Genomic DNA, 12,512 nt, shown 5'->3' on the forward strand with positions numbered 1-12,512 from the left:
AATTTCAAGTTATTTTCTAGAATGGTTGGACCACTTCATAGTTGTGCTCTTCTTCCAATAGCTTTTCCAACTCTGGTTATTTCTATTTTTTTGTTATCTTTGACAATTTGTTGGTTGTAAGTTGAAATCTCAGTTGTTTTAATTTAAATTTATCTTATTAGTTATTTGGAGCAATATTTCATTTGGTTCTTGATAGATTGCAGTTTTTCTTTTGAAAACTTTTAATCTATTTTCTTATCTTTTGGAAAAGGCTATATATCTTATATATTTGTGTGATTTCACTTTATGTCTTAGATAACAGACTTTTATCAGAAACATTTGTTGCAAAGATATTTTTTTTCTCTCAATCGAAAGCTTCTTTTATATTAATTGCATTTGTTGAAGCAAAACTTTAAATTTTTAGTTTGGTTAGAGTTTTCTATTTTCTCTTTTATAATCACTCCTCTCTTTTCTTTTTAAAGAATTCTCTCCATAGTTGGAGATGTGAAAAGTACCTCCTAACATTCTCCATAAATTTCTTAATGATATGAATTTTTATATTTAGATCAAGTATATATTTGGAACTTATTTGGCATATGATAGAAGATGCTGATTTAAAGCTATTTTTTTTGCCAAATTGCTTTTCAAATTTTCCAGGCGTACTTTTCCTAGGAATTGATTTTCTTATATTTATTGAGCAATGGACTCTGATGTTAAATAGATTCAAATTCCTGTTTATCTAGTCTCTTCCTTTGATCTACTTTCCTATTTTTAATCAGTATCAAATAGTTATCATGTTTATTGCTTTATCACAAAGTTTGAAGCCTTGAAGTTTTATCTTCTTCTTTCCTACTTTTTTCATTATTTCCCTTAAGAATTAAGAACTTTGGTTGTTTCTAATGATTTTTTGACCTATTTCTATCAAATAACCTGAATAGTTTGGCATAGTACTAAATCAACAAATTAATAGAGTCATTTTCCTTTTAAAAAGAATCACATTGTACAATTTAACTACATGCAGTGAATATTATTTCAGTTATTTTAGTCTTCCTTTTAGGTTCAGCACTGATTTAACAAACATTATTAAGGGCTTGCCACATGTGATAATTTGTTCTGGGCTTTACAGAAGTTAGAAATGTAAATAAGAAATGGTTCAATTGCTCAAGAATTCTTATTTTCTTTCCCCAAAATCAAGTGAAAATCAATAAGATTTGTCAACTGGTTGGATTTGGGGCATGACAATCATGTGACAATTATAGTTTGGGTACCTAGAAAAATGATGGTGCCCTCAACAGAAAGTGGGAAGTTTGGGGGAAAGTTCACTTGAAGTTCTACTTTGAACAATTTAAATTTGATTGGAATTTATACAGATAGGGATGTCTACCAGGAAAGTGGCAATGTGTGACTGTGGTTCAGAAAAATTCATATTAGAGATTAGGACTAAAACCCTAGATTTGAGAGTTATATCAATTGAGAAGCAGATTAGATAATCAACACAAGGTGTATATAGAGAGAAAAAAGGAGAAATTAGACCTCATGGGACATGAATGTTTAAAGGAAAGGAAATGAATGTTGACCAAGGACAGTGAAGAATGGTTAGGTAAGTAGACCAGGAGAGGGAAAATACAGCAAAAACCAAGGGAGGGAGGATTGTTGGGGGAAAAAATGCAAAGAATTCATTAAGGATTGATAGAGGGTCATTAGATTTAGCTATTACAGGTTTATTGACAACTTTGGAAAGAGAAGTTTCAGTCAATTGGGGTTGGAAGCCAGATTGTGAAGACTTAAGAAGTGGATAGGAGGTAAAAAGATGAAAGAAGCAAGTATAATTGTTTCTTTCTGGAAATTTAGCTGTAAAAGGAGAAGGTAGAAGGCTTTTTAAAATCAGAAAGCCCAGAAGAACTGGGCTTGACTGTCGTTATTGTAGAAGGAACTAATAAATAAGAAGAAAATGAGAAGGAAAGAAAGAGTGAGCAAGAGGGAGGCAAAGAAGGAAAGAGGACAAATACCTCTAGGAGATGGGAGAGTCTGGGATCAAGGACACAAATTGGCCATGGCAAAAAAGGACTTCTCTTCCTCATAGACTGGAACAAATGAATAGTAGATGGGAAGGGGTTGATGTAGAGAGGATCTGGGGTGCCTAGTAAGACAGAAGAAGAAGCTCAGGACAAATAGTTTCCAGTAGAGTTGAAGATGAGGTCCTGAGATGCCAGAAATGAGAATGAAGAGTGTTGATTTGGTTTAAGGAAGTTTAGAACAAATACTGTTGGAAACGAGAAATGTAGTAATTCAGAAGAATAAGAAGACCATCGTATAGCAATGAGGCTCAGCTGATGTTCAATGGATATCATCTCTAATGAGTCTAATCCTAGTCTCAGATTATATGACATCCTCCTGAGATGTTCAGAAGCATGAGAATAGAAACGGAGAAAGAAATTCATAGAGATAAATCAGGAAATGCAGCTTTTAGGTCAGCTAAGTAGCACAGTGGATAGGTGCTGAGCCTGGAGTCAGGAAGACATCATTTCAGTTCAAACCTGGGTTCAGATATTCTCTATTTGTGTGATCCTGGACAAATCACTTAACCTTATTTGCCTCGGGTTCCTCATCTGTAAAATGAGCTTGAAAAGGAAATGGCAAACCATTCCAGTATTTTTGCCAAAGAAATTCCAAATGACAAAGAGTAAGGCACAACTGAACAGTAACAACAGTGAGAATCAGGATTGGGATTCAGTAAAATGTAGATGTGATAAATCAATGGGAGAAGGAATTCATAGGTAGAGGATAATGCATAGTTGAGTATAAAGTTAGGGCTATGAAGGAAATAGTTGAAAGAGTAGGGAGAGGTAGAAGGGGTGACAAGGATGACAAATAAATTTAGAGGACTGAGGCAGAGGGAGTTTTAAAATGATAGATTATTACCAGAAAAGGAAATCTTAGGATTATGGATGATGGGGTATTAGCATGGTTATTTATTCATTATGGTGTTATCTAAAGAATAATCAACCCTATAGGAGACTGAGATGTAGGCAGGGTCATAGATGCTGAGATCATTGATGAAGTGAGAGATTTGTATATTTGAGGAGAGGTCAATATGTTTGCTGAAGTATAGAGATAGGAGTTGGGAGAAATAGTTTGTGAATCAGATACTGAACTTGAGAAAGGAGAGAGGGAGTAACATTTCAAATTTCCAATTGTTTCCTTTTCTAGCTGTTACATTGGATAGAGTCAGGAAGACCTGAAGTGAGGGGGACCTGAGTACAAGTCCAGCCTCAGGAATTTATTAGCTATGTTATCCTAATTAAGACACTTCACATCTGTCTGCTTCAGTTTCTGTAAACTAAGGATAATAATAATAATTATTATAATAATAACTACCTCCCGGGGTTGTTGTGAGGATGAGATATTTGTAAAGTGCTTTGCAAACTTTAAAGTATTACAGGAATGATAGTTACTATTAATATCATTATTTTTCACCAACTTGTTTTTTCATGTCTAGAATTAGGCATAGGTTCAACACATTATTAATTCAACCTTTTGAAGGATGTCAAGTGGAGAATTTGTCAATAATCTGCTTTTTTTTGAAATGGAATGAAAGTTCTAGGAGATATTCGGATAACTGAAGTCTCTACCTCTGCTTTGTTTTCTCTATGCCAATTTAAATGCAGAAAACATCATCTATTTCCTCCATCTGACTAAACAATTTGTAGAGTACTGGGACAAAAATATCACTGTTTCTCTTTCCTTTTATACTTACCTACCTTAGTTGCTTTTTGCCAAGTTAATGCATTTACAATAGATGTGTATTTATTCCAGACACCTGGTCCTGTTTCTTTTATTGGATTGATTTATTTATTTATTTAGTGTAAAATTTTTTTACTTAAGGCAATGGGGCTAAGTGACCTGCCCAAAGTCACACAGCTAGGCAATTATTAAGTGTCTGAGTTCACATTTGAACTGAGATTTGACTACAGGTCTGGTGTGCTACCCAGTTGCCCCTGGATCTATTTATTTTCAATAAGGTATACTCTTTCATTGCCATATTCCAGGCAAGAGTCCTGTCTCACAAAACTTGGTGGTATCTATGTGATCTCTTCTTTTACTAGAATGTCAAGCTTAACTTGTAATTCTACATTGCTTTAGAGATAACAGATGCCATGAGTTCTGTTCTTGACCCTTTCTTTTGTTATTTTTTTAATGAAAAGTACCATTTATCATTGTTCTAAAAGATGAAAAAACTGAAACTTGGATAAATTGAGCCGACTTGACTAAAGTCACATAGGGTATAATTGATAGAGTCAAAACTTGAACCCAGATCCTCTGACTCCATGATTTGATGTGAGTATTCCAGATAAACTTCACAGAATTCCCAACTGGTACCTGAAATTCCACCATGAGCAATTTTTTCCCTTATATTTCCTTCCTTTTATGACGTTACTGCCTTGAAGATGGATGGTGCCTTAGTGAAAGAAAACACGAGACAATGGATAAAGAAACAGACTTGGCCTCAGGAGCACTGGATTCAAAACCTACCTCGGCTATTTTCTGACTGTTAGACCATGGGCAAATCCCTTAAGTGTCAGAACCTCAGTTTCTTCAATAAAGGAAAAGATAGTCTAGTGAATGTAGTTTATTTTCCAGTGGAGGAACAATACTTTGAGTGTTTTGTTGTTTACTCTGGAGTTCTGACTTAATTCTTAGACCCCCTAAGGACCCAGCTGAAAGGGCATCTTGTCCTTTCAGAGAGGAGGGATAATGGAAAAAGTTCTCTTTGCCCTCACAAACTTTATCATCCAACTCCAGTTGGGTAATTACTGAACTGTGGTCACTGCAGCTTACAGTGGTGACCCAGTTGGATTCCACTACTTTCTTTTTATCTGTGTCCAGGGAGAAAGAGGTGAGAGGTTGGAAGGCTTCCTTAAGACACTTCCTTTGCCTCTCCCTATTTCTTCTGTCTCCCATCCCTTTAAGTCAAAAGGATAAGGGTCTAGAAGTTCACACTGGATTAGCTTAAATGCAGAATTGTCCATGGGATATTGAGAATATTAGAAAGAGGTAATGTATTATGGTGCAAAGAGAAATGAATTGAGAAGCAAGAGACCTGGATTCATGGGATCATCTATTTAGAACTGGAAGGGCACTTATAGGTCATCTAGTTTGACCATCTTCTTTTACAGATGAGAAAACTGAGGCTAAGAGCTATTAAATTACTTGCCCAGTCATAGGCAAAGACAGGATTTGAACTCAAGACCACTAATCTGAAATTCAGCACCTTTTTTTTCACAGGCTGGCACTATTTTTCATCTTGTGTCACAAATTAACTATGTGGCAAAAGGCAAATTACTTAATCTTTCCGATTATGGTTTCTTTATCTGTAAAAAGCAGTTTAATTTAGCCTCCCTCATTCGAAATGGAGCTCCAAAAGGGTTAAATGAGTTGTTTAAAGTCATATGATTGGTAAAGGATTTGAACCCATAATAAGATTAGGTTAAAATTGTATGATCTTATAATTCTCTATGGGCTGTACCTCTCTTACTCTACTCCTTCCCTGAGGCAGTCAGTATAGAGAAAATAAGGAAACAAACATCTCTTAAACACTTATTATATGTTAAGCACTGTGCAAAACCCTTTACAAATATTATCTTATTTGATCCTCTCAATAACCCAGAGAAGTAAATGGTTTTTATTATCAACCCCTTTTATAGCTGAAGAAACTGAGACAGACAGAAGCTTCCAGGACATGCCCTATGCCACCCAGTTTAGTAAGGGTTTGGGGCTGCATTTGAACTTGGGTTTTCCTGACTCCTGGTCTGGCTGTTTCCTTTACGGGAGACACTGTGCCACTCAGCTACTTCTAGTTCCTCTGCTCCCTGGTGCTAAGGAGACCTTAGGTTCATGCACTCATAGAATTAGCTGGAAGGAACATAGATCAGAAGTCATAGGAGTTTAGAATTAGAGCTGGAAGGGACCTTGAAGTCATCTGGCCAAACTTCAAAGGAAATGAGTTGCCCAAGGTCCTTCAGAGAGTGAGTGGCATAAACCAGGTTTCAAAACAAGGTCCATCCTTTGTTGACAAATCTGTTGATCTTTTGGCATCACTCCCTGCCTTTCCTACTGACCCCATCCAAAGCACAACTTGCAAATGGATCTCTCCTTAGTTCCCTGAACCCTCAGACTTCATATTACCTTTACTTGATTTCTTTATTTCCCCTTTAAACTGCCTTGGTGTTTAACCTGATTTACTGACATGCAAACATGGGGGAGGGTAGAAGGGGGGGTGGGAGGCAGAGCCCAATTCTACAGTAAGAGGGGCCTTGCAGAGGGCAACAGTGTTGGAATCTTTTCCTCAATTGTGCAATATTCTCGTTGTTTACTTCACTATGTTAAAATATTTGGTAACTATAGTAAGTAACATTGCAGTATTTTCTAAGACATCTATAAACTAAAATGCTAAAGCATTTTAACATAAAACATCAGTCTCACATTTCAGAATTATTAACCATATGATATATGAGGGACGATGTGTATATTCCAGTCCTCATCAAAAGTAATAATGGGTCATTATCATTTATGGTTTTTTAACTTTATTGTATTATCTTTCTATTAGTAGATATTAATTAAGATTGAAGATGCTACCAGTCTTATAATTTTGGATTGTTTTCCATCCAGTTTCTCCATCCAATAGAACTTATTTACTTTACTCACTCATTTATTCATTTTATCTATTTTTATCTATTCCTTCCTTTCTTCTATTCCTACTCTCTCCCCTTCTCTCTTTCCTTCTTTTCTTTACTCCTTTTCCTCTTTTCTCCCCTTCCTTCCCTCTCCTCTCCACTCCCTTCTCTTCCCCTCCCCTCCCCTCCCGTCCCCTCTCTTTTTCTCTCCTCTTCTCTCATTTGATATAACTGACAGTTTTAGGAGCGTGGAGGAGAGATTAACTGAATTATTCAAGGCCACACATTCAGTGCCTATTAGGGGCAAAGTTCAAACTCAATTTTTCCAGATTTCCAGCTAGCATCTCCCTACTCCACCCTGCTAGCAGCCTTTGGGAAGGCCTAAGTTAGAGATAGATGATCAGAAGAGGAGAATCAGGCTGCTGAAGGGGCTAGGGATCATGCCATAGGAGGATATGAAGAAGTAGCATCAGTCTGTCAACAACTGTCTGTTAAACAAAGTAAGGGGGGGTGTTAACTTGAGATGAGATGTCCATGATAGTGATCCTCAACTCTGAAGGATTCTTAACGTATAAGAGAGACTACAGCTTTGTTCTACTAGGCAACAGAGTGCAAAATTAGGAGCAAAGAGGCATATTTCACCTGAATTGAAGGAACAACTTCACAGTTATTGCATTGATTCAAGTATGAAATTGGCTGCTTTGGGGCTCTGCTTCTTGGGTTTCTTTTTTTTGCTTAGAGGTCTTTAAGCAAAGACTGGCCGGCCCCTCCTTGTGTGTGTCATAGAAGGGATAGTTTTTCAGGTGTGGGCTGCTCCGGACAGCCTTCAAGATCCCTTCTGTGATCCCTTATAGCCTCCTCCCCAGCCCTGATTCTGAAATTTATAAAAAGAGGTCTGGAAAGTAAGATATTTATAAGTTCTTCACTATGTTCTGGAACTTTGACTTTGACTTTTTTTTATTTCTTGCTTTGGTACCAGGGAAGGCTCAGAGCTGAGAGCAAGGGTGAGCCTTTTTTTAGAGCTGTCATAAACCTTCTGGGTTGGAGCCTATCTAAATGTTAAGGCCAAACACGTAAGGAACTTTCATTGGCTCAGATGTACCAACCCTGCTATGCTCGGCTGCCCTTGAGCATGATGAATTACATCTGGTTAAGGACATTGCCTTGTCCAGCTTTTGACTTGTAAGGATATACATGAGGTATCAGACTCCCTGGGTTGATTTCCTCCCATTTAAGTTGCCAGAGGCCTTCCTTAATATGTGGGAGGGATAAAATAACATGAGATTGCCTCTTCTAGCCTCAAAACTATCTCAGTTATCCTCTTGTGTGTCATGGGAAAAGAAACTTCCTTTTGGGGGGGAAGGAAGAACTAACATTTTTTTTATCTGTTACATTTCCTTGTTTCATTGACTTTAATTCATTGGTAAGAAGTAAGTTTCAAGCACCCTACCTTAATTGATTTAATTCAATTACTGTAAGGATCTGATAAAGCTTTAAATGTCTAAACACAATGGTTTCCATACTATGGTCCAAATTATCATCAAATCTAAAATGATCTCAAAATACCTGCTACTCATTAGTTCTCTTACTTTCCTTTTGTTTGAAGCTTTGCTTGGTGCCGTTGCCTGTGGATTGGTATTGCTCCTACCAGAGACAAAGGGGAAGGTGTTACCAGAGACCATTGAAGATGCTGAGAACCTGGGGTAAGATGCTGCTGCAGTGGTCCTTGGGAACAGGAAGCTGTCCTCAGAAATGCTATTTACAAACAATCAGACTTTAAGTTCTAAACTTTGGTTCTCTGCTTCCTATGTGGAGAAGGGAGACAGGAGTCTCTAATTCCACTAACAATATGGGAGCAAGGGTTGGGGAGAAGAGAGGATGAACCTGCCTTTGTCAGGGCAGGAATATACATTCACAGATGGAGAACAATGTTTGCAATCCAGGCTACAGAATGAGGAAATCCACTGGGAACTTTTGTTCTCTCCAAGTGGGATAGGTTTCCTCCTGATTTATAGGAGGTTATAAATCTATGGGAAACCAAAACAACAACAAAAAAACTTTTGATCTGCTTTGAGAATGACTCCAAATGTCTGTACTTCATATTTTTTCAATAGAAGCTTATCTTTCAGGACCCAGAAAAAGAAGCTAATAGCCTTGGTGGTTTTAGTGTTTGAAAGGGGAATGCATGTGTCAAAATGAGGAAAGACAGCATATACAGGGTGACTAACAAACATTTATTAATCTGAATATAATATTATTTATAATATTAATTTATTGTCATTCATCTATTATTAATTGTGGGTTAGGCACTAGGGACTCTTAAGAAAAAGTGAAGCATTCCCTGCCCTCTAGGAGCTTATATTCTTTTTTTTGTTTGTTTGCTTGTTTTTTAGATTTTTCAAGGCAATGGGGTTAAGTGACTTGCCCAAGGTCACACAGCTAGGTAATTGTTAGGTGTCTGAGGCCAGATTTGAACTCAGGTACTCCTGACTTCAAGGCCAGTGCTCTATCCATTGTACCACCTAGCCACCCCTAGGAGCTTATATTCTTGAAAGTTTTACAACTTTACAACTGAGTTGGGTACATTTTTGAAAATGATCCTCTGTTTCAATATATAGAGTTATTCCAATTCCTTTGTCTATACTGGTTGAGTCCTTTAAAAAAAAGCTTAATTGCTATTTTTTTGTTTTTATAACCATTATCCCCAAATGAATACCCTGTACCAAAAACATTTAACAAAAACTCTGCAGATACAGAAAATCAAGAACTAAGTTGTAAAGTGACTAAAGTGCCCAAGGTCACATAGATAGTGATGTTAGAAACAGGATTCAGAATCAGGTCCTATGACCCCAAGTTCATCATTCTTTAGTGACTCAATCTGTATTTCTTAATATTTTAGCATTGCCATTTGAGTCATTTGTATTCCCAAATGAATGATTCTGGAGTGGAATAAAAAAATCCATATCAATTCTTTTCAACCCCTTGCTAAAGAGATCATTTTCCAATTTTGATATTCTACTTTGAAAGGAAAATGCCAAGGGAAGGGACATAATTATCTGTTGATTTAATTTGAAAGGAAAGTTAATTGATGATATGTTTCCTTTCCTCTTGAATATGAGCACTTTCAGTGTGACAATGTGCTGAATTTTCTAAATGTAGTCCTGGTTATCATTCATTCATGGCAATATTTCTCCAAATTGTTCCTTATTTCCTCTTCTTAATGACACAGAAAAACACATTCAATACTCTGGCATTCCATTTCTTTTGGACAAATTCCAGCTGAAAATGCCTCATTATACTTATGAAGGACAAAAAAAAGTCTGGAGTTTAAATATATTTAATATTATTATTGTTTATTCTTTGTTTTTGAAGAAGACAAATGACATCACCAGAATGATGTCTTGACTTTTCCATGAATTAGATTTAAGTGAGGCAGAATTATGCAAAATCATCAACCTCATTCTCTCCTCCAGAGTCAACTAAGTCCAATGGCAAGACAAAAATCAAGATGATTGGTGATGTCTCAGGATACAATGGGTGACCTTGGTCTTTCTAAATTAAGATCTTTCCCAGGTCTATTTAATAGGATGAAACTTTGCAAAATAATTGTTTTTAGATCAAATGAGAGTGTATAAAAATGCTTTGTAAATCTTAAACCTCAATGTTAGCTACTACTATTATTATCATTTATTGCAGCTATTCTAAGAATTCTGCATTGTCTGTTGTATTTTAGATCTTTTCCTTTTGCTCCTTGAGTGACTCATTCTTTCTTCTAAGCTACTCCTTTTTAATAGGTTGATTGATCTTGTCTTGTTTTGTGTGGTTGCAACAGGAAGAAAAAGCCCAAAGAAAGCAAAATCTTCCTTCAGAAAGAAAAATCCAAGGATGTGGAATACTGAAAAAGATATGGCCTTGCTGGAATGGTCTGTTGGGTCAAGGAAGATTGACTAACCCACAGAAATGCATGAGGAGAAGCACACATTTCTTCTTAGTCTTGCTCCATTGCTGCTACTCGGAAACTTGTCCATAAGGGCTCAGCTCTACTGAAGGCAATGAGCAGTCTCAAAAAATCATTTCTGATTTTGTTTGTGCTCTTCCACTAACCCACTGAAGTCATCACTAGTTATGGTCATAACTTTATTATCAATTAATAAGTATTATGTATCAGGTACTAGCTCTGTGACCCAGGTGAGCCACTTAACTTCCAGATAATTCTCTAGGACTATAAATTACCAGAGAAAATGACAATCTGCATTGGTAAGGAAAGTTATTTTTTCTGGAGACCCCTATACCAATGATGAAATAACAAATCTAGTACTTCTTCTTTCTTCTGAATCCTTCCAAAAATATAGGCATTTTGAATTAAATGTGGTTAGATTATGAAATTTTTTGGTATGAATAACTCATAACCAGAGGTAATCAAGATCATGATTCAGGGATAAAAATGGTTCTTCATCTGAAGATATATAATGGATTTTTCTTTTTAAAACTATTTTGTCTTTCAGGTTCTAAATGACCTCTAAAGTTCCATTTGTGCACAAAAGTCTGATACTAAACATAAAATATCAAGGGTTATGTGAAGGATATCCAACTATTTAATTACATTTTACAAGAACAGGGCAGATCTGTTATGTTGGGTCTTACAATTCTTCATTGCTTCTAGATTTCTGATCTTTGATGATTGTCTTTCTTTGTTAGAAATAAACATTTGACTCTCAAAACTTTGGAGCCTTTTCTCTAATGTGTAGTGAGTTTAAGCTTCCTTGATTCCTTTTGAAAATAGTTTTCTCTTTATTTTCACAAAATTTTTTTGTTTTTATATTCCCTTCATTTTCAAATATATCCCTTCCTTCTCCTCTCCAGTAAGCCATGCTTCTAAAAATATAAAAAGAAAAAAATGTTGAACCAAGACATCAGCTGAGAGTGATAGTACCCACTATGTTCCACACCCTTAATTCCCCTCCTCTGCAAAGGAAGAAGGGAAGTCTATTTTCTTCAACTAATCCCTGGGCCCAGTTTGGTCATTATAAATACACAAGGTTCAGGTTTGTTGTTGACCTTTCTATTTATATTATTGCAGTCATATGTATATGTTTTTCTTGTTCTGCTTAGTTTATTCTATTTGAGTTGACATGAGTCTTTCCATTCTTCACTTGAATCCTTCAATTTCATTATTTTGACAGTGCAATAATATTCCTTTACAGTTATGTATCACAATTTGTTTATGTTTTGGCAATATTTCTGAAGCAAAATTAAATCAAGTGACCAGAGTATTTTTGGATATTGTTTTTACATTAGGACTTTACATTAGAACAAGAAAATGCAAGAGGTTCTTTGTGGTATGAAGAATATCCAGTCCTGTTAAAGTGCTTAAAGATTTTGATCATAAGGTAATACCTGCCCTGTGCAATTAAGAAAACATCAGACATTAGTTCACAGTCTAAGGATAAAGCCTGTGGAAATGAAGAAACAGCCTTGGATCCTTTCCACACGTTCAGTGATTCACTTATCCTAGAAAAGGCTTTAAGTGCAACAAAACCTAAGAGACACATGGAATGATCTTACCCTTTGTCTTTCTTTCTTGCCATTTATATCCTGCAGATTTGTCAGAGTCCATAAGGGGCAAATCCTTCCAATAACTTGGTTGTGAAATATAGCTCTCTTCAGGTATCAAGAAATAGAACTGTCAGGGAACCTACATACTCATGATGACAGGTATCGAAGGGTAAGAAAAACACTAGAGCTTTGGATGGAACCATAACATTGAAAAATTGCAAGAGATTTATTTAATAAAAATGATATTAGTAACTAACATTTATTTTTCCAGTTTGCACAATTCTTTATAAATATTCTCTCAAT

General features: G+C 36.0%; 1 protein-coding gene across 1 annotated transcript in view; it reads left to right on the plus strand.

The window, feature by feature from the left end:
• The window catches only part of LOC141488151 (solute carrier family 22 member 1-like), a 46,783-nt gene extending 35,409 nt beyond the window's left edge, over positions 1-11,374 (plus strand). Inside the window, exons 10-11 of the mRNA XM_074187972.1 lie at positions 8,260-8,356; positions 10,486-11,374. Coding sequence (XP_074044073.1) covers positions 8,260-8,356; positions 10,486-10,552 — 164 coding nt within the window. The 3' untranslated portion in view covers positions 10,553-11,374. The remainder of the gene's footprint in view (positions 1-8,259; positions 8,357-10,485) is intronic.
• Positions 11,375-12,512: the final 1,138 nt, after the last annotated feature.

Source organism: Macrotis lagotis, chromosome 5 (assembly GCF_037893015.1).
Source record: "Macrotis lagotis isolate mMagLag1 chromosome 5, bilby.v1.9.chrom.fasta, whole genome shotgun sequence".
NCBI lineage: Eukaryota > Metazoa > Chordata > Mammalia > Peramelemorphia > Peramelidae > Macrotis > Macrotis lagotis.